The sequence below is a fragment of the Psittacula echo genome (assembly GCF_963264785.1).
Source record: "Psittacula echo genome assembly, chromosome: 5".
Taxonomy (NCBI): domain Eukaryota; kingdom Metazoa; phylum Chordata; class Aves; order Psittaciformes; family Psittacidae; genus Psittacula; species Psittacula echo.
The window spans coordinates 3,104,560-3,126,425 of record NC_137739.1 but is presented as its reverse complement, the minus strand read 5'-3'; the positions used below and the strand labels follow the sequence as shown (position 1 = coordinate 3,126,425).

The 21,866-nt window shown below is 48.3% G+C and overlaps 2 protein-coding genes across 6 annotated transcripts; both read right to left on the bottom strand.

Annotated features, from left to right (window-relative positions):
* Positions 1–4,650: 4,650 nt before the first annotated feature.
* PLD6 (phospholipase D family member 6) lies at positions 4,651–7,422 on the bottom strand. The gene is made up of 2 exons (XM_080617721.1): positions 6,794–7,422; positions 4,651–6,689 (listed from the first exon to the last, which is right to left on the bottom strand). Exons 1-2 carry the CDS (start codon positions 7,365–7,367, stop codon positions 6,451–6,453), a joined length of 813 nt encoding a protein of 270 aa, XP_080473847.1. The 5' UTR covers positions 7,368–7,422; the 3' UTR covers positions 4,651–6,450.
* A 995-nt stretch (positions 7,423–8,417) lies between these two features.
* FLCN (folliculin) lies at positions 8,418–20,671 on the bottom strand. 5 transcript variants are annotated; one of them, XR_013956836.1, is made up of 13 exons: positions 20,612–20,671; positions 19,599–19,877; positions 18,666–18,812; positions 17,761–17,982; positions 17,125–17,285; positions 15,774–15,865; positions 14,862–15,052; positions 13,914–14,027; positions 13,445–13,568; positions 13,055–13,186; positions 11,607–11,712; positions 9,447–10,496; positions 8,418–8,489 (listed from the first exon to the last, which is right to left on the bottom strand). XR_013956836.1 is itself a non-coding variant. In XM_080617720.1 (13 exons), the coding sequence occupies exons 2-12, from the start codon at positions 19,845–19,847 to the stop codon at positions 10,295–10,297; spliced, it is 1,740 nt and encodes a 579-aa protein (XP_080473846.1). In that variant the 5' UTR covers positions 19,848–19,877; positions 20,612–20,671; the 3' UTR covers positions 8,422–8,489; positions 10,292–10,294. The 5 variants fall into 5 exon arrangements, 2 of the variants coding, with proteins under 2 accessions (XP_080473846.1, XP_080473845.1); XR_013956837.1 differs by having other exon boundaries at positions 20,486–20,624; XR_013956838.1 differs by lacking the exon at positions 20,612–20,671 and adding an exon at positions 20,180–20,409.
* Between the last annotated feature and the right edge of the window lie 1,195 nt (positions 20,672–21,866).

The window sequence follows — 21,866 nt, the reverse complement described above, 5'->3', positions numbered from 1 at the left end:
AAACCATTCTGTGCTTCAGACCTTCTCCGTCCTGATGGCTTCTGTAGTCCAAGAGCATCCAGCTCAGCACCGTGAGGCTGGTTGATGGATGCAGACTAAGTGAGCTTGAGGGAGCTGGCAGCACTGGATGCAGCACATGAGGTTGTCATCCTAGAGGAAGCCTGTGCTGCTTCATCCTGGGCTGAGTTTAAAGATGCCACTTGGCCCTGCCTCACCCAGCAGAGCTAAAGCAATGCTCTGGCACATTGCCTTCCCAGCCCTGTTTAGCTGCTGGTTGACCCCACGTCACGTTGTGCTGGGCTGTTAAAGATGCACCTGAGCCTTCACGTGGAGCAAAGCTTCCTCTTGTCTATCAGGTGCTTAACACACGGTTAAGGCAGCTCTGTGTGCTTCCATGGCTGATTGTGGGGCTGTTAGATGGTTGTACAAGCACAGCCCATAGAGCAAACTCTCACTGCAGCCCTGGAGCAGTGAGCGCCATGGTGTTGGTTCCAGGCACCTCCAGTCCTGCCAGGTTGGATCATGCTGGAGCGTTCACCATCCTTCCGTCACAGCAGCAAGTTTCTGTCTGGGACCCTCAGCAGGAGATGGCCTCATCTAACCATGAATCAGGCTCTCATCCAGCTTGTGTGGCCTTGCCATGGCCAAGTGCTCAGCCTGGCACCTCGTGGCAGAAACTGGTCCTGCCCATAGGAGCCCCACTTGTCCCCAGCCAAGATGCCAGCGCTGAGCAGTGAGCAGAGCGTGTACCAGGATGCTCTCCCATTGCAATGCTCTGTAATCTCTGCCCGGGTGTACACGGAAGTCCTGGAGACAGGAGCAGGGCAGGGAAGATGCTCAACCACTCGGATACAACGGCTCTTCCCTCATCAGCAGGCACGTGCCCTCGGATGGACCCAGGAGCCTTTCAGCCATGACGCATGTGGACCACATTGGATCAGCCGCCAGCATCCTCCAGGAGTCTCTGCTGCTCCTCGCATCGTGTTTGCTTTAACCCATCAGCCAGCAGCTGCCTTAGTCCTCCCCTCCCGCCATGGAGGAGCGTGGCCTGTGCTCTTCCCTTGCAAGGCATCACTGGCTCCAGGATGCCTTCCTTCTCCTCTTCTCTCAAGACATATGATGGGACTTTGTCCTTTTTAGCCAACCACGAAGGACGTGTGCTGGTCTCCTCCTCGCCATGTGGACCCCAACCTTTCCTGCATCCCCTAGCAAATCCTGCTTTTTCTTTGCACACTTCATTTGCTCAGGAGCACTTATTTTAAGTATGAGGATTGGAAGTTACGTGTTTGCTATCTGCATTGGCACTCTGGTGGTGTGGATAATGCAAGATGGACCTTTTCTGATCCGGCATCATGCCACTGAGCATCTTGAGGCTCTCCATGGGAGGGATGATTTCATACCAAGCAATCCTCTCTTGGTGTCCTGGGTATTGAGTAGGAGCACTTGATTTCTTTGCCAGTGCTCCTGCTTGAAGCCTTAATACTTAACATAGAGAACAGGAGTGAGTGGAGGGAACAGGCAGAGCCATCAGGTGAAGCTCATGTGGAAATATCCTGATGGGATTTGGGTGGTAAAGAGGGGTAAGGAAGGTGCTGCAGTGCCTTTGCAAAGGTGGCAGCACTTTGGTGGTGGATGGGGCAGGAAGGCAGAAGAAGGTGGGATAAAAACAGGGATATGGAAGATAGGGAAGGTGCAGAGATGCGCTTTCTGCTTGGGCTCTGGCTCTCCATTACCCTGTGCAGAGAGGCTGGGGGTGCAGTGTCCTTAGTTATATACGTATATACACTCATGTTTATGGGGCAGTCTCATTCAGGAACACTTGTACAGCTCTTGCTTCTTCCTATGGATGTGCCCAAGTGAGGTGCTGCAGGGATGCAGGGGGATTTTCTTTACTCTTTCCTGTGTTTTTACCTTATTGTACAGAAAATACCAGTCTTCCCATCACTCCCCACCTTTCTATGGTCATCCTAAAGCATCTGTAAAGGGATTTGAATGGAGGTTTGCTAGGGCCCCTGTATGGACACGATCAGATCTGGAGGATCAGCTGCTATCAGGATGCTTTCATTTAACATTGGCAGCTTCTCTGGACCTGCAGATAGCTGAGGAAAGCAGAACAGGCAGGTTTGCTGGGGATAAATGGTATAAACTGGCACTAACAACAGATGTAGCTGGCATAAACCAGGAGGGCAGCGCAGGGAATGTGGTGTGCGAGGGACCAGTGGGACTGGCTGCCTTTGCCATGGTTTTAGCAATGTTTAATACATCAATGAAGCTGATTGCTGGATGTTGTGGGTTCAAAGTGTTTATTCCTAAGCAAAGGGGTCTCTCATGAACATGGTGGTGGTTTCACGCTGTAGTGTGTCGGAGCAGCCGTCTTCCACTGCAGAATTAGGTTCCTTTGAAAGCTAAGAGAGAACCTGGCTGTGCTGTGCTAAGAGGGCATCAGGGGCCTTTTGGCATCCTCAGGATCACCTGCACCCTTTGGAGCAGCACATACTTGGTGGGAATGCTGTATGTGATGTCCTATGGTGGTAGCTATGAGCTCTGAGGGTACCAGAGAAAGAGGAGATGAGAGGATGCTGTGGGATGCAGATAGCTGCTGTGTGGTGGCTGCAAGCTCCAGGCTTTGGGCTCTGCTCTGCTCTTCTTGAAGCCTGGCAAGCATCTCTCCAAAGCAAGAGGCATTAAAGAAAGGGACAGAACCTGCAGCACCAGTAAACAGCCGAAACCAGATATACTTCTGCAGAGAGCAGTGCTTTAAATAAGGGGAAACAAAGCAGAAAGCCAACTGGGAAGCTTTTTACCCACAGCAATGTGCTGTAGTTATCCTGTTGCTGCTTCCCTCATCTTTCAAGATAAATCAGTGGTGATTTAAATGAGAAGGAGTGGAAAGGGGTGAGGGGAAGTATTGGAAGGGAAAGAGTGAGCTCCCTACCTGCATCATCCCACTGCCCAGCATCACCCTTCGGTGTGTGGTACCACTGCGGGTACCTGCTTCAGCTGCTCTCCAGGGTACCACATCTGCACAGCAGCACGTGAAACACAAGCTGCTGTGTCTTGCACAGTTCTGCACTGCTAACAGCATTGAAATGTGAGGTGTAGGAAGAGTCAAGCGCGATGATGGTGCAGACACAGGCTCTGAGTCATGATTTTCCTGTGTAAGGTTTTCCTACCATTTGTCTCCCCTGAAACAGGCTGAATCCTTCTTTAAATGTGACCTTTTCCTTTGCCCACATATAAAAGCAGCAGCAAATCCTGTTCATTTGCTTCCAACCCTGAATCTTGCAACCCAGGGAAGTCTTTGCATCGATAGCACTGTCCCCAGCTCTGTAAAGTGTCTCCCTCTTGTACCAGCTCTGCACTTCCACTAATCCCTTGCCTTGTGCCCTGGTTGGATGCAGTACCTGGATTGTGACCCCTGAAGCACACTCACTGCAGCTTGCCTTTGCTCTGTAATCTTTCCCCCCTTTTTTTAGAGAAAACCCCAAGTTTCGTTATTCTTGTCTTTTAAAGATTAATTTAAAGCCTGTATTATAGTATCCAGAGCACGCACTGTACCTGTTTATTACTCAGCAATCAGTGGAGGGGCCTCTTTTTGTGCCTACAGTGTGGGTTTTGAGGTTTAAATCCTGGTCTAACCCAGATATCCCCGCTTTGGGAAAAGAGCAAGGAGTGTGATGTGGCCACCCCACCCTATAACCTGGCCTGGTTTGGTTTGAATGACTCTTATAAATGTCTTTACAAACCTTTTCTGCTGAGCTCTACCTTTAGTTTTGAAGATCCTCGTCCAAAGATCATGCACGGTGGGTTTGAGAATTGTAACCTAGAAACTTAGGTTGGTTTCGTTCCATATGGGTTGCTCCATGATGTTGTATTTATGTGGTACATCACACGTGCAGACTGTTACCTAGCGCTGTGCTACTATAGAGCTACTTGGTGGTGGAGCACACCTTGTGCAGTGGGTTAGGGCCCGTGAGGCACCGCTGTAGTGCTGGAACTCATGCGTGCAGCACATTCCAGATCCTCTTGGATGTCACAAGGGAACAGACACACGTTCTCCAGCAGAAAGGATGCACGCCATAACTCGGTGTGTAGCTTCAGACATAACTTCCACTACAACACACTTACTACTGCGTTGAACTTAGGTGATCCTGCAGTAGAAATCACTTCTCCTCAGAGGATCCAATGCACAGGAGCAGGGAGCACCAGGCTGGAAGCAATGGGCTCACCTTGATCAGCCTGTGACTACTAAAGGAAACCAAGGGTGTGGGATTTACCAGCAGAACCCTAAAGAGCCAAGAGCCAAGTTGGTACCAACTGAATGAAGCCAACTGGCTATGAACTCCTCACTGATGAGTGCAGTCACTCTTGTGTTCTTCGTGCTTTTCTTCACGTGCTGCCTGTGTGACACTGACAAGAACACCCTTTGTTCTAAACAAGAGATGGCAAAGCATGTTGTAAGATACTAGAGACTATGGTAAGTGGGAAGCAGATGTGAATTACAGAGGCTTTGACCTGTGCCCACCCTCCTGGGACCTGGAGTTCTGGATGTCTTTGAGATTTTAAGGAGTCGTTTTAAAGACTCAGATTTCTGGGAAAGGATGAGCTTTTGGGGAGGAAAAGGGCAGTTCTGCAAGTCTGTGCTGGTACCTGGAGTGGTATTGGCCATCTTCCTCCTTCATCTTAACAGGAACAGGCAGCTTGCCTTGGTTCTATCCGAGCACAGTGGCTCCAACCCAGGCAAGCTCACACCGAGGACAGGAGGTAACACAGTTGTTCTCAAGCTCTGTCCATCCATAGGGCAGAACAGTCTCTTTTAAGGGGATTTTCCGCATGGATCAGTCCTGGAAATGGCGTCTCACGTGTCAATTTTTCCCTCTGGAAAGAGGAGCGGGTGTTGGAGGCTCCTGTTCCTCAGTATTTGCAAGCTCCTCTCCCCTTGTCCCTTGCTTAAGCATTCCCCACGTGTAACAGGTCACTTCTCACCGTATTTATTCCTTAGCCCTGTGTGACATGCTAGGTGCCCATGGATGTAGCTGATCCTTTTTATTTTGTAAATAGAATTACCTAACTTTACATTAACTGTATCCTAATAAACTATTTTTGCACCACCCTTTGCATGCCATGTACTGAGGTGTGTTCTTCCAAAGAGGAGGATGCTACAGGGAGAGCAGAGGTGCCAGAGCCTGAAAATGAGAGCTGTTTGCCTTTACAGTCACTATTACTACTGAAACAGGTAGTATTTAACAGCAGTACTATGGCTGAAGTAGTGTAACTCTAATGCTGTTGAAGGGGATTTAATAGAGAACCACCTTCCCCAGCTCCTTCCATTGGTGCTCTTTAATAGCAGTGCTTTTTCCCCCAGACCCATGCCAGCTTTCTCCAATAGAACAAATCTCCCTGATGATGTTATTCCATGTATCCTAAATAACACTTAAGGATCCACAGGAGTTCTTAACAATTTGGATCTTTGGAACAACCACCCCGCAGGGATTGCCTGGAGCACAAAAACCAGATGATGACATTGAGGTTCTCTGTGAAAACAGTGAATTTGATAGCGCTGTATCAAAGCAAAACTGGTGGCAAAACCTTAAAACAAATCAAAATGACGGATTTTGAGGCACTTTATACTCGGGTTTAAGCAATTCTTACACAGATGGTAGTTAGGGTTTTAATAGCCTCAATTGCACCCATCTGTGTTCCACCCTGGAGGGACAGATCTCACCTCCCTCCCTCTTACTTGTGCCCCATCCTGTCGCTGTCAACTGCAGCCAGGTCTGCACTCGAGACCGACTGATCCCAAAGAATATCTTTTTTCTTCCCAGATATTCCAACACTTCCCTTCTGGAAGATGAGGGCTCGTTAGTACCTGCGACCTCAGGCTTTTACACTGGAGCTCTGCTCATCTCAAACCCTCATCTTAAACCAAAGGAACCCTGTTCTCAGTCAAAACATCTCTGCCTTCTTATTTCTATACATTTCCTTTACAACCTTTCAACAATTAAAGTCAACACATAACTAAGAAACATAACGAAGGTGCTTAACTCCTATACAAACTCTGTGTTTGCCGGAGCCCTCTTAACTCTTCCTTTCTGCTGGGCTACAATTCCTTCCTGGAATATCCAGTTAGAAAACACCCATTTCACCATTGAAACACCTACCAGCACCATGTGAACATACCTGCACCAGGGCACAGCAACGAGCGTGCCCGCTTTAAGCCCTACAAAGGCAGCCCTGTCACAGCTGTCTTCAACACAATTCCCTATATAGCTGTGTTGGTCCCTCCAGCATGGGAATGACCCACAGCAAAGTGGGACATTCAGGGTAGAGAGAACTTTGCTTCTCAGGAGCTTACCTAAATTACACCCAAGTGGATACTACAGTGATGTCTGTATAGGCTGTGGATGCTCTCATCTGCTAATACCCCACCAGCCATATGAGGCAGCTCAGTCACTGTCCTTGGGATAAAACCCTAGAGTTGGTGGGATTGTACTCCTCCCAAATCCTTTCAAACTCATCCAGATACAGCTTCACATACTCAGCATCCTCCACCACCAGCACGTTCTCCCGGTTGCTCTGGATGGCCTGCGTGGTCCAGTTGAGGGACCCCGTGATGAGCATCCTCCGGTCCACGATGGCGAACTTGTGGTGCATGTACCCGTGGCCCTGGTCGTGGCGCACTGGGATCCCTACAACGACACAACCCCGTCCTCAGCGGGACTCGAACCCGCTGCCTCAACCACAACCCCGACCGCCGCGCTCCGCTGTTCCCCCCTCCACCACCAGGCCTCACCGGCGTGCCGGAGGAGGCCGATCTGCGACCCCCGCAGCCCCATGTACTGCGCGTCGGTGACCACCCGGACGCGGACGCCGCGGCGGTGCAGGAGCCGCACGGCGAGACCGAGCTGCGGGCAGGAGAAGGCGAAGAGGCAAATCTCGAGGGAGCGGCGGGCGGACAGGAGCCGCCGCAGCAGGCGGCTGAGGGGGCAGTCGCTGCGCGGCAGCGGGCAGGGACAGGGCTCGGCCGGAGCGCCGGACCCCGCCGCCTCGGCCAGCAGCGCCTCGGTGCAGCTGGGCGGCGAGGGGAAGAACAGCACCTCGCGGACGGGGCGCCGCCGCCAGAGCCGCGCCGCCATAGCCAGGGCTAAGCCGGCCGCGGCCGCCGCCATCGCCACGGCAAGGCCCGGCCGCCCCGTTGCACCCGGCACCCACATGGCCCCCCCCGGCGCATGCGCGGTGGGCCGGAGGGAGGGTACCGCAGGGGGAGTCTGTCGAGGTCCTGAGCTCAGCGCTGGGGACAGCGGGGTTGGGATGGGGGAGCGCGGGTCACGGCAGCATTGGGAGAATGGGAGAGATGCTCCAAGCATCCTTCACCCGCTCTCACCGCCCTCTTCGGTACTCACGGAATAGCACATGGAATAAAGGGACATCCTGGCTCGATGGGGTGCTGCGGTGTGTGGTTCTGGTGCGCCCAGCGTGAGGAGGAGATGGAGCTGTTGGAACAAGGCTGGAGGAGCAAGGAGGATAGTAAAGGGGATGGAGCACAGGCTAAGACATTGAGGCTGTTCAGCCTGGAGACGAGAAGCTGTGTGGAGAGCTTAGAGCAGCTTCCAGTGACTAAAGACGCTACAAAGATGCTGGAGAGCGACTCTTCATCAGGAACTGTAGCGGTAGGACAAGGAGTGATGGGTTCAAACTGAAACAGGAGTTCAGGTTGGATCTAAGGCAGTTCTTCCCTGTGAGGGTGCTGAGGCGCTGGCACAGGGTGCCCAGAGAAGCTGTGGCTGCCCCATCCCTGGCAGTGTTCAAGGCCAGGTTGGACACAGGGGCTTGGAGCAACCTGCTCTAGTGGAAGGTGTCCCTGCCTGTGGCAGGGGCTGGAGCTGGATGAGCTTTAAGGTCCAAAACCATTCTATGCTTCTATGATTCAATCAGTTTGTCTTCAAGGCGTAGCATTTAGAGGGAAGGAGGGTGGTGAAAGATGGCTACAGACATGCTTTCTGGTTAATTAAGTTGTGCACATTCCAGCTCTCACTGACAGCAAAAGGAGTGCCCGCGGGATAATCTGGGAGCTGCAGGAACTTGTCCAGGCAATTACTTGGTAATCCCATGTATAGATCTGTTCTGGCAGGCAAGAGCATCTGCTTTATGTGTTCACAGACTTAGCAGCTCTCCCCCTTCTTTTCTGTGGGCATTTTATAAGCACTAAGTCAGTGGTTTCCTTTCCCTGGCTCAAAAATGATGTATTATCCAGAGTCTGGTTGTCCATGACACAGATCAGGACAGAGATAGAGTGCCACTGCAAACAACTCACCCTTTACACAAGCACGAGGAAGAAGAAGATGAAGCCTCAGGCTTGACCTTGTGCTCACCTATTTGCTGCTTCAGAAGAAACCACGCTTCTGTTCAGAAACACAGGATGCTCACACACCAACGGCGGGTTTGATGGACATTAGGTTTTAACATTGGGTTGCTTGGGAGAGCTAGTCCTTAAAAGATAAAACCAGTTCAGCAATCAAACAATGCCAAGTCACGTCTTACCTGCTGTGTTCCACAGCTCTGGATTGGATCAGAATAGCTTCCAAGTGCAAAAAGAAGATCTCATAAAAGATTGCCACAAGAGCAAGCAGTGGAAATTGATTTACTGGTCTGTGCTTTTCTAATTACTTCTGTTGCTTTCACCCCACTGACAGTGGGCTTTGTTCTCCCCTCATGACTAGCACATAGGAAACAAGATGCATGCATTACTCAAAGCTTCATCTCCTGTTTCCTTACTCACAATGGGGAAATAAATGCCAGCTTCTTTCCAAAGCCTGAACATGTTTGCTGCTTGAATCTCCTGCAGTTGTTTTATGTCCAGTCAAGCAGTTTTAATGTATCTGAGCATCTCTTGCTCCAGATGTACTAGAAACTAATACAAAGTTAAGAGGAAAAGGCCTATTAAATCAGATTTAGGCTGAGACACAGATCAACTGCTGCTTCCCCCACGGCAACACACATAGAAAATGAACACAAAGCCAGGCTTTGTCCATTTACAAAAATAGCTCTTACTGAGATTTAATGCCTGTCTCCATTTTACAGATGTTCCAGACACAGAAAAAATCAACCTGCATATTTTATATATATATATATATATATATATAAGAACAGAACTCATGACAAGTTGGAACATCGCCTCTGAGCTCGAGTCTTGTTTGAATGAGTGTAGAAGGTCACCTGGGTAAAACCTGCCTTTAGCTTGGTACAAATGTCTGTGGTAACGTCAAGTTTTCCCAACATTGATCCAGAGGAAACAACAAAACAAAGACTTCACAACAGAAACAGTAATTCCTTACAATACAGATAAGGAAAAATCTGGTTTAGGTCATTAAAAAATGCACCAATGTTTCCATGAACTATTAAGCAAAAAAAATGGCTACTATAGAGTTAGATAAGGGAGCACCTACAGGTTGGATCTTTCCTGCTTAACTTCACTAGGAAGCTAGAAAACTCTTTCTGGAGATAGGAAACCACCAGCAACCGGATCCTGACGAGGTAATCTTCATTACCTGGAAGTTTTGCAACTGCAGGCAAAACAAGGCGAGTGTTTTACCCTCTAGAGAGGCAAGCAGGCTGCTTTTAGAGACTCCTTATATTACAATTCTCCCTCCTCAACAAAGTTTCCGAAGCAAATGCTGCAACTGTCTCAAGTTAAGATATAAATAAATAGAGTGACAGGACTCCAATGGGATATCCTGACTTATGCTACAGCAGAAAAGAAGTCTCTTGTAAATCCGAACGTAAAGTGGTTTGAAATAATTTACACGTGGATCCAGACCCTGTGACGTTGTCACTTGGTTTTGGTTGTTGTTTTCTCAGCTATTCAGGAGATTTATGTGGGATTTGGAGAGATGAACCGTATCCATTCCCAGGAGATCTGGATGTTGTCACAGGTAGCCAAGTGTTGCCAATGAAAGCTAAAACTGAGCTCTTACTGCCACACCACAGTGCTCAGTGAGGCAGGATGGGATTTGAATCAACTCACACCTATTCTTTGAGTGTCACTTTAGTCTCGAGTGTGCAGGTCTAGGTTTAGAGCTGAGTTTAGGACAGACAGCAGCACTATTTATTAGCACGTATTAGTCCAGTCTCACAGCAATTAGAAAAGACTCAAGTGGCTCTTCAAGTTAGTCTGAGGACCAGGAGAACAGTGATGAAGTGGCACTATCCACCTGATGCACATGCTGCGGGCTCAGCAGCGGTAACTCAGGGTCCCTGCGGTTATCTGAAGGCAGCAAGTGAGGTTGGGCACCTTTTAGTTCCTGGACTCGGAGGATGTGGGGCTGCGAACTGTTGACATCAGGTGGGACTTGTATGTCTTGCTCAAGCCAGTCATCCAGAACTTGAGAAGCTTGACGTTGTCCTCCTCAGCAGCGCCCAGGATGCTCAGCAGTTTTTGGGTATCCTCCTTGGGTCTGCTGTCCACTTTAGTGAATTTGAAGAGGACCTTCACTTTACTATGGGAACAAGAAACTCCTGTCATTACAATGGATTTGCACACGTCAAAGAGGGAATGAGCAGTAACTGCAGCTTCTCTCAGTACCTATTGCCCAGAGAATGTTAATAACAGCTTCAAACAGTATTCTGTGGAAACTTCTCATGCTTTGAATGAAGAAGAGTACAAGAAAAGGGGCATTACTCATTTCCACTCATAATATTATAATATTATACAATTCTAGTTTGTTTCTTCATTCTAGTGGAAGGTAAAGCAATTCATTGTGACAACTGGGAATCTCCCTAGGAGACACATCTAGTGCCAATCAGGCCCTAAGGTAAATCCACAGAATCTTAACGTTCCATGAATTATTCCACATGACTGTCTGGTCTTCCTTTATACTTGCACCCTTAAAACGTAGTGCCTCAAGGCACAATCATGACATCTGTTTGGCATGGTATCTGCACCGGAATATAGCACACATGGACAGGCATATATGGATTTACAGACTTAATCCTCATAACGTGTATCAGGCAGACAAGTATTGTCATGTAGGTAACCTACAGCTGTGTGAAGTGAAGCATAAAGGTTAAGAACTGCTGACAGCCAAAAGGACTACACTTCAAGGTACTTCCAGTACCTAAATGGGGCTACAAGAAAGCTGGAGAGGGGCTTTTGACAAGGGCCTGTAGGGACAGGACAAGGGGGAATGGCTTTAACCTGCCAGAGGGGAGACTGAGATGAGCTCTTAGGCAGAAGCTCTTCCCTGTGAGGGTGCTGAGGCGCTGGCCCAGGGTGCCCAGAGAAGCTGTGGCTGCCCCATCCCTGGCAGTGTTCAAGGCCAGGTTGGACACAGGGGCTTGGAGCAACCTGCTCTAGTGGAAGGTGTCCCTGCCTGTGGCTGGAGGTTGCAATTGGATGAGCTTTAAGGTCCCTTTCAACCCAAACCAGTCAGGGATTTCTATGACTAGGAGAGAACAACCCGGATATTCCTAGCTCCTAACAGCAAAGCCAACTACTGTCAATACTACAGCAGAAGTTACCTGACTACAAGTTTGTCCTGTACTCTGCTGTAACCAGTCTGGGATTAGTGTCAAAGCTGTTTCTCTGAAAGCAATGTAGTCACACTTACTTCATCCACTCCTCCTTCAGGCAGACAAGGCACTGATCCACAACATCTACAGAAAGGTTCTGGTTGGTCAGGGCAGCTTCAATCTTGTTCAAGATTGTAGGGCCAACTACAGCATCAGAAAGAGGGGGAAAAGGGTGAGAAAGAGAACACATAAACTACAGGTTACCCACTTACACCTTTACTAGTCATTGTTAGCAAGGACCAGTCCATTTATTCTATGGCCTGGATACCTGCTGGAATTACAGACAAGAATACACATTTGTTCCACCTCTTATTCTGTCTAAGTCCACACTCATTTTCCACCAGTGCTTTGGTCTGGTGCATTAATGCAGCTTCCTCTGTATGGAGAAAGCTACACTATTAGTAACAGCACAGCCAACTTCAACATAGGATTTGGCTCCATTAGTTCATAGATAATAATCTCCCTTGAGTCTAGAAGAAACCTGCATATTCCGTAAGTAGGAAAATGTTCCCCCCAGTGGCCTGTCTTGATATCACTTCCATGCAAGAGGAGCTAAAGATCATCCCACTAGAGAAACACCTGATCCAAGAAGCAACATGGAATTCCGTGAAGGAACAGGACTTGCGACAAAGGGGCCTTTTTCTTCAGACCCATTTTAAACTGTTGTTTAGATTTTGTTGGTTCTAGTTTTGTATCAAAAGCTCATTAAAAAATGCAAAGTTATGAAAAGTCTTCCTACTTTGTATAATATACATAAAAATATAAGCCCTCAGTTTTGAAGTCTCTGCTTAACTCTTGATTCAATATTCCTCTTCTTAAAGGGCAGTTCCAGGATACTTAGTAAAAACCCAAACCAACAACCATCCCAAGGTATTTTCCTCCCTGACCACTTTTTGGAATTCCCTAGGAGGCTTTTCTCCCAGCAGTCCACAGCCTAATCACTTTGATGCTGTGCTGGGGAAATGACATTTCAGTGACTATTCTTGTCCAGAAGCTTCTGGACATGCCACTGGTTGGATGGGAAGCAGACTACTGTAATTATACTGTAAGTATGCATTACACAGAGAGTGAAGTCTCTGCTTTGCATTGCACCTGTACTTTCAGAGGACAGAGCAGGAAGGATTTAGCCATCTGCCACGTGGAACGTGGGAGATGAGTAATGTCATAGTTCTTGTAAGCTAGATGTACTCAAACTAAACACACAATATTCCAGGATATAAAGTGTTCACTGGGGGTTACACACGAATTTCCCTACACGTACTACTATTTTTAGTTCAGCAAAATGCTGATCCGGTAAAAGAAACCCTTTATAATGAAACAGACTGCGGTAAACCTCATCTCAGTATTCAACCCAGTTGTTTTCTGACCCGGCTTCTACTCAGACTTCCACAAGGGCTAGTATATGAACAGCATAAAAAGCAGTTAAAGATCAAGATGTGTGTTTAATCTCAGTGATACAGGTTCTTCTCGCTTTCAAATCACCCACCTCGATCTGCTGCCACAGGGCTGCCGCTGGTGACAACAAACTCGTACTTGTTGAGGGACTGCTCCTCATCAAACAGCGTTGGGTAGAGGCTGGATCGGGTTGCAGCACGAACTTCCACAAGCACCGCAAACTCTAGAGTGACAAGAACCCGAAAGAATATTAACTGAACCAGCCCAGGTTCTAAACTACAGCTCCACAGCCTGCTTAAAGCAGGTGTCACACCTCTCTACTACTGATCAGGCAGGGATATAGGGAAAACAAAATGATGTGGTACAAGTTTTAGTTCATGCAGCACTGTTAGACTATCCGCCAATACTTCATAAACAAAATAAGAATCTTGTGCCCTTTAACATGACAGGGAAAGGAGAGGGCTCTGCACCAGGTTCTTACCGGATGATAGGATGTGGGATGGGATTTGGACATGTGGGCTAAGCCCTAGGAAGTTACACCGATACGCCTCTTCATACTGGTCACTGTAGGGGATGATCCGCACACAACCAACAGGCAGCATAGTCTAGAGAAGGAAGGAAACACGTCAGGAGAAACAGTGGAACTAAAGGAGTACAGTACAATTTTCTTCCTGGCTTCCAGGGAGAAAGACTTGGAGCACTCCTTGGGATCAGAAATATCCCCCAAAATCAGCTTGAAAGTTGCTGGGGACAACCAAAACATCCAAAGGTTGAGTCTCCTTTCTTTGGTGGGTCTTTTTTGTTAGTGGTTTTGTGTCTTCAAACCCGTGTAATTCAGACCACATTCTCCATGAGATTACATGTCAGAGACAGGCCATTATGAAGACTGGACTATTAAGGAAATGCATGTAAAAATATACAGCCAGGAAACACAAGGAAAAAGCTTTTACCCGTAGCACATCAAAAGCAGACTGGACAAGATCCGTATCTCGAGCCTTCCAGATGACCTGGTTCCCCATCAGAACATGCCAAGCCAGCATGCGGAATGCTGACGCCCCCAGAACCTGGAAAAAAACCCAAACCATTCTGCATTGGTTATGAAAATCAGTCCACTAAAACCACGCCTGCCACATAAGAACATGGCTAGGACCAAACAGCAGAAACAATCATGAGAATTTAGCAGGTCTTGTACATATAGTAGTTCTAAACCACAGCACCAAGATCAAGTGTTTTGGGGCAGGACTGAACCACTTCTCATAGATGATAACAATTTTCAGGCATTTCTCTGATCTGGGTTATGCACAGAGATGGAACTGTTTTCGGACAAACCTCACTTGCAATACAGTGGTGCAGTTCAACAGCTTCAAGCCTTCTAAACTGGGAAACAGTGGAACAAAAGGAGGCTGAAGACATAAAGCAGGTACTTGCCCAGGAAAAAGAGCTGGTGTGACAGAGGCTGTGGGTCAAATGCACTGAACCTTCCCCCTCAGCCAGGTAACTGGAAGCACTGGAGAGAAGCTTGATCTGTAGAGAACCCTCTGCTTTGCTTGTAAATGTTTTTCCTTCTGAAATACTTTTGTTTTAAGCAAATAATACTTGGCTTTGGGGATGCTGCACGACCTCTGTATTAAATTACTGTCACTGCTTTTGGGAAGAAGAGGAGTGCGGAATTTGATGGAAATCATATGATCCCATCCCACATGACTGATGATCACTAGAGGCCCACATGATTTAGATGCAGTTAACACTGTGTTATGAGGCGTGCAGGCTCTGTGTTGAACACAGAACCAGGGAAGAAGTGCAGAGTGCAGGAAATAAATGTATCTTTTAAAGAACAACCAGGAGAAAAGAGGTTATTAGCTTGGGAATTCAGCATCAGTAACATAGTCCTCTCTTACCTGCCTCATGTGCCTGAGAGAGCGAAAGACAGACAACCTTCTGTGAGCTACATTCCAGCTGTTGCAATCTGGCATCAGGGATGTTTCAGGTGAGCATTTAGATAGTTCCTGCCCTTCCACAGCATCTGGCTGGGAAGAAGGCTTCTCTTCTTCCTCAGAACCATCCCAGCCTTCTGACTCTTCCTTCAGATCTAGCAAAAGAAGGGCAGAGAGGTCATAAGAATTGCTGCTCTCTAGGAATGGGAACAGCCTACACATGCTGCAGCCAATTGATTTTGGCTGGAAGTGGGAAGAGAGAGTTCAGAACACATCAACTGGAAGTACTGGCACCACAGATACGCCCAAAGTCTTAACAAAGTTTATGAATTCAGATAGAAGATAAGCACTGAAGTTTTGGGAAGGAATGTTCAGCTTCTACAGAACACAAAGTCACATCTTTTGACCAGTTCTCTGTTCTTGTTTTAAAGGGCATGGCCAAAGCTTTGAGGCAGGTTTTGGAGATTCTAAGCTAAACGGATTCATAAAATAATTCAATGCAAGAAATAAATTACGATCCTTTAGAAATCTTGTAGAAAAAGGAGCAAGAAGCCCATGTGTTGTGACTGCAAATTCTTCTGGTTGTGAAGATTCATTGGAAAGGCCAACCCAGCCAGAGAGAACAATAATCATGATGATGCAACACTCCTACTCAAGTAACCAAGATCACGTGTGCATGCGCAGAGCCTGTGAGGACAAGGGCCTTGATTTCACGCTCCTGTCAGTCATCTCTACATGACAGAGCACATCAGCTACTGCAGAGACTGCCGCTAAAGTTGATGAGAGATGGCTGTGCTTACGATGCTGATGAGATGAAAGAATTTGGTGTTTTACCATCCTAAGAGGGTCTTCCAGCTCTGGAAATCTCTCTCTCACCTGCAAGTTTTTCCATCTGAACAAGAGTGTCTTCTGTTGGTGCTCCCTCCAGAAGCTTCTCTGTAAGTCGGCTGCCACAAGCTTTCAAAAGCCTGGAAACATAGGAAGAAACATAAGCAGCACTCATTAAACCTGCAAAAGCCTAGCAAGACACTTGGTGGGATGAGCTCAACAAAAATCCAGCCACTAATCAATACTTATTTGCTTTCAACACATCTCTATGCCTTCCTCTGTGTGGTAACTATCAGTGCATCTTACAACCTCTGTCACACACAGTCACCAAAAGGACTACCACTGTGCAAAACACTTATCTCCCACCCAAGTCACATGCTGGTGTTGCAACCCTCTCTGTGGCATCTTTCCAGGGAAGTCTGATGAGGAAGTCAGGTACTGGAGCAACTGGACTGCCACAGATATGCACTGTGCCAAACGGCTGCACCTCCCACACTGCCTATCACAATACTCTGGCACTTCCAGGTGAACAGTCACTGTACTTCAAGTGCGAATCCAAGGTACAACACACTGAGGGTAGGAGCATCTTCCCATGCTTTCTTCCATACCTACTTTTATACTGCAAAGGTTTTCCATCTAGATACACATGGCTTCCATTAGCTGCCACATTAGTCGGTTTATTTCATCTCTAGCATGACCAGCAGGTCAAGGGAGGGTATTCTCCACCTCTACTCTGCTCTCATGAGACCTACCAAGAGTACTGCATCCAGGTCTGGGGCCACCAACACAAGAGGGACATGGAGCTGCTGGAGTGAGTCCAGAGGAGGCCACGGAGATGCTGCTCCAGAGCAGCTCTGCTCTGGAGCCAGGCTCAGACAGCTGGGCTGGTTCAGCCTGGAGAAGAGCAGGCTCCTTAAGGGGAGTACTTAGAGCAGCTAAGAGGGGAGATTTACACTGGATATTAGGAATAAAATTCTTCCCTGTGAGGGTGCTGAGGCGCTGGCACAGGGTGTCCAGAGAAGCTGTGGCTGCCCCATCCCTGGCAGTGTTCAAGGCCAGGTTGGACACAGGGGCTTGGAGCAACCTGTTCTAGTGGAAGATGTCCCTGCCCACGGCAGGGGGTTGGAACTGGATGAGCTTTAAGGTCCCTTCCAATACAGACCATTCCATGATTATTTCACAGCAACAAGGAGGTTTTTTTGTCCTAAAGTTATCAGCAGGCTGCCATCTTCTTGTGCTTAGCTCCTTCCAATTCAGAGACTACTTAGCGAAGTCCAACTTCCTACCTCGAGAAGAAAAACAACAGCCAAACACTCTAATCACATTTCCACTCTTTCAGAACATGCCAGTATTCTCTTCATGAAGGAGGTGTAGAAGCTAGAAACACAAGTGGCATTACCAAGCAAAGGATGTATGCAAACATGCCCAGAGGTTTTCATCGTTGGTCAGTGACGTTAAGGACCGGGCTGCGTTGCCATTCCGCTGGTGCAGGAAGGGAGTGAAGGCCGTGTTCATCCGCTGCGCACGTTGAGGGCACCCGTACTGCTCTGCTTCAAACACCTACACCATGGAAGAAGGGCAGTGTAAGAGACTGAAAGAGATGTTTATGAAGAGCTGAGGCAAAAAATACCCAATAAAAGTACAAAGTGAAAAGGCGCATCACACACAATCATCCAAAATACACTGTAAATTACAGGAAAAGAGAGGGAAGGGACATCTTATTCTCAGATTGACTAAAATTACCATTAAGTGCTCCAAAAGCATGGTCCTTCTCAGCTTTAGTTACTTAATTCCTAACAGAGCTACTGTCTAGCTGTTAGGTCTGTGAAGTGTGTTACAACTGGTCTAAAATGTCAGAGGCACCACGTTCCTTCCCTCCTACACCCCAGATACACACCATCCTCTTGTCCCTTGTGTCAACTTTAATGTCCACCCTGAATGCAATGAGCTGGATCAGCTATTTGACTCAGCTGCACATCAGCTATTGTAATGTTTTACTAACGTTGAGTCAAACAGACTCTGTGCACTGACCTACCTTAAGTGCTTTGCCCTGAAGCTCATCAATGATGCCTCTGATTTTTCCCAGCAAGAAAGGCCAGGAGTTGATGAGGTAAATCCGGTCCATCATGATGGTGATGATGCTGTACCAGCGCTGGAAGCCTCGAGCCAGGCTATCTTTGATAAAGAAGGTGTGACTGAACACAAAACCATGCTGTTCATCTCCAAAAAAAATAGGGCCTTCCCGTCCTGGGCAGACCTGAAGGGGAAGGACACATACACCAAAGTGGTTAAGCAGATCACACAGCTGAAATGGTAATAAACTGTGGTAGTGTGGTAATAAAATATGGTAATAACACAAAGCTTCCTACTCTGAGTGAAGAAAACAAACCTTTTTTAGGCTGCTATCCAAAATATGTGGTCAAACAGACCTCCAGAGATATCCTACAAACACTATAAAAGCTTCAATTTAACAGCATTTTAAGAACTCAGCTCTATTCAGTGACAATACTGTTGAGGATCCACAAGGGATTTTGCTGATCCTGACACAAAAATGGTCACTAATCTGTATGGTTCTCCCTTCACTTCTATGAGATGTTGAATGTTAATGGTCTACAAAGATCAAATATTCCTTGGCACTAAACAATAGATTCCAATGTTCTTACAAACCCAGCTTACCTTACAAAAGAAAACAATAAACATCTAGGAGCAAAATCAAGAAAGGGAAACCTTTACTCTCACAAGGTGAGAGGAAGGAACCCTCAAAGTTATGAAAGATCAACCTTAAAAGCTACCATCAAACCTGGAATAGACAGACTTGTGTGTCTGCCTTTCCACCTCCATTCCCTCCTTGCTTCAGGCTGCACAGAGCAGTCAGGATGAGCGAAGTGCTGATACCTAAAGCCATGACCAGGTTTTCTCCCTGTTCTCCCAGACAGTTACCTCACAGCTCAGGCTGCGAACACAGGCCTGGCGCACGATGCTGAAGAGCTGGGGGTGGTTTGGGTGCTGGTGACTGACATATTTGATCGACGTTTCCTTGTCGTGGCTGACGTATCCAGGGTGTCCTCCTGCAAGAGAGCGGCAACCCTGAAGATAGAAAAGCAAATCCATCCATAAATGAGCATGCAGTTGTCTAAGGTTTCCAAAGGCCTCTGCATATTCCCTTCAAAACACAGGGAGATGTTACTTACACCTATTGATGACAACACAAATACTTAGAAGACGAGAAATAGGAGTCAGGGTGAGGATTTGGACCCAGCTCCTCACACAGAACTTTGTGTGATATACTTCCTCTGTTCTTATGCTCATTTTCCACTATTTAATTTGATTGTGAACTTGGTGCTGGCTGTACAAGTGGGAAAATTCAGTTAACAGCAGCTCTTGAGACCAACTGATCTAACAAAACTGGCCAAAACCTGAAGGAAACTAAATAACAAATACCTCAGAACAAGCACTAATAGGAGACAACAACAGGAATGACTGAGAACATACTCTTACTCTACTCTTTTAATGCCTTTTGCCTTTTCTTTCCTGTTTCCTAATCAATATTGCTCTAAAAATGACTATTAATAAATGATCAGACCCTATAGAATATATGCTCTTCGAGCATAAGCAAAGCATTTCTCAGCCACAAGAGATTCACAGAATACAAGGCTTAAAGAGACCTCAAGACACTATCTTGAACAGTTCCTTATTCTCTTGTCACGGATCATTAGGAGGACTCAGAGATCTCCTGGCACCAGCAGTCACATACAAAACAAGCGCAGATCACCTTTTTCCTCTCTTAAACAGCTGAATTTGCATTAGAGAATCCAAGAGCCCTTTAGTTAAGCCAAAGGACACTGATGTCCACACACAGATCTTCACACTTACCTCACACATATCTGACTTCTTCGGCCCTGGGCTGCTGGAGTCAGCACTTGCACCTTCTGCTGGGCTGTGCGAGCGGATGCGGCTGCTCATCTGAATGCCACCTTCTTCCTCTTCCGCCTGCTCATTCTGCCCAGAGATGTCCCCACTGCTCGCACCTTGGGGGAGCGGTGAGTGTAGAACCTCAGTACAAAAGAGGGTGCGAGGGCCGTGGAGCTCACAGAAGTGGCAGAGGGCAACAATAGCATTCATAGTGAGAGCTCAGCACATGCGTCAGGCCTCCTGTGGGTAAGGGAGAAAGCACACAACATCAGAACAACAGAGATTAAAGCATCTCCTTGGCCTGGTCATCACATGTCCTGTTCTGCATCCCTATAGGAGCGGCTGCCCTTAAGCTCAAGCCTAAGGGACCAGCACTGCTCCACCACGGGGTGACCTGAGCAAGGCCCAGCCCTTCACACCCTGACAGGGCGGGAACAGCGCTGATCTAGCACGAGTCAACGGCAATAACCCGGGACACCGCAAGCCCCAGTGCGGAGGGGGACTGGAGCGGAACCCCCGTGACCGAATACCTCTGCTCTTACCGGGACAGACTGGGGTCTGTCAGATCAGACCTCCGCGCCCGGACACCACCAGCGCAGCTTCCCCGTGCCCGGAGGCCCTCAGGGGGTAACCGGCTCTGCTCAGCGCCTCCGGACCCGAACGCCTCAGGCCCAGCTAGACCCGGGCCTGCCTCCCCTTCCGGGCCCCGGCCGCCCCGGTCCCGGACACCAGCGACCCAGCCCCGTCCGCGCTTACCGCGGCTGCGGCTCCGGCTCCCCCGCCCAGTCCCGTCCCGTCCCGTCCCGTGCCAGCGGGCGCCTGACACTGACTGACCCACCGGCCCGTACCATCCCTAATGGCAGCTAGGGGGGAAGAGGAGCCGGCAGCTTCCCAGCTGCACACCAGCCGCCGCCGAGGAGCGGCGACGAGAGGGAGCGAGAAGCGGGAGAGAGGGAGGGGGAGTCGGTTCGTACCGCGGTACCGAGCCGGGCCTCCCCGCCGCTCTCCACACGATCCTCCGCTCCCCCCCCCCGGTGCGGCAGTGACTCGGCCCACGGCCGCCCTCTCCACGGGGCTGGGCAAAACCATTACTAAGAGAGGGGGAGGATGAGAAGGTCCAGAGCACTCCTCCTTCCTTCCCTCTCTATCCCGTGTCCCGCTGTCGCACCTCAGAGAGCTGACAACAGTGCCCGCTCCTCGGAAGCCCAGAGGGGACGAACCGCCTCCTGCCACCCTGCAGGGGCTGCACCCGGAACGGGGTTCGCTTCCCCCCTCCCCGGACCAGATGGTGCGGGCCGCATGGCGGCTCAAGGGCGGGGTCGCGCAGGCGCCGTGAGCGGCAGGGGCCGCGCTCAGGTGATTGAAGGACGCAGTGACGGGTGGGTTTTGGCGTCTCCGGTAAAGCACGCTATGGGTATTAATTCATTAAACTGTTAACATTCTAGTGTTAGGGAAGGGTAGAATGTGGAAGAAGGGAGCAGACACAGTTAAACATGCTTGTTGGAAGCTCTTCTATGCCAATTCTCTATTAAACTACCCCAGTTGCTCTTCAGTGTATCAGGTTTTATCGCTATCACTAGAAAACTGATAGAAAGATAAACCAAATTCCATGTGAACTATTAATCCTTTCAGGCTTCAAAGTAACGAAGTACTGGAGCCCCCCACTATTTGCTTTACCGAGTTGACCCCGTTTAAACCCCCAATTCTGAACAGAAGCAGTAAGTTTTCCACAAGGCAACAGGATAGATCATTCCACTGAGTGAAATGCATTTAAATCCCAAGAAAGAGCAGCTATCACCAATACCACTACAACATTTGCCTCTGGATCCATCATGTATGGACTAAATTCTGCCTCTGGAGAAAACAATACTCAAGACGGAGGATTACTGGCACACAAAGATATCAAGTGTTTGATCCGGCATGTAATCCTGGAGCCCATCCTGGACACTTGTAGCATCACTTCCCAAGGAAACACACTGTCTGCACAAGAAGAACTAGTTTCTACTCAAGGTAATTCCATAGAGCTTGGACAAGGGGTTTGAACCAGCCCTGAGAGAGGACACTGCCACACTAGCAGCCAGTCAGCCAAAATCACACATCCTGAGAAGCAACAGGAACAAAAGACCCCCCCAAAAAACCCCAAGGCAAAGCCCAATATGAAAGAGCTACTGTCTCATTTAAGACAAACTAAGAACGACTCGTTTGTTAGCTTTATTTGCCAATGGTACA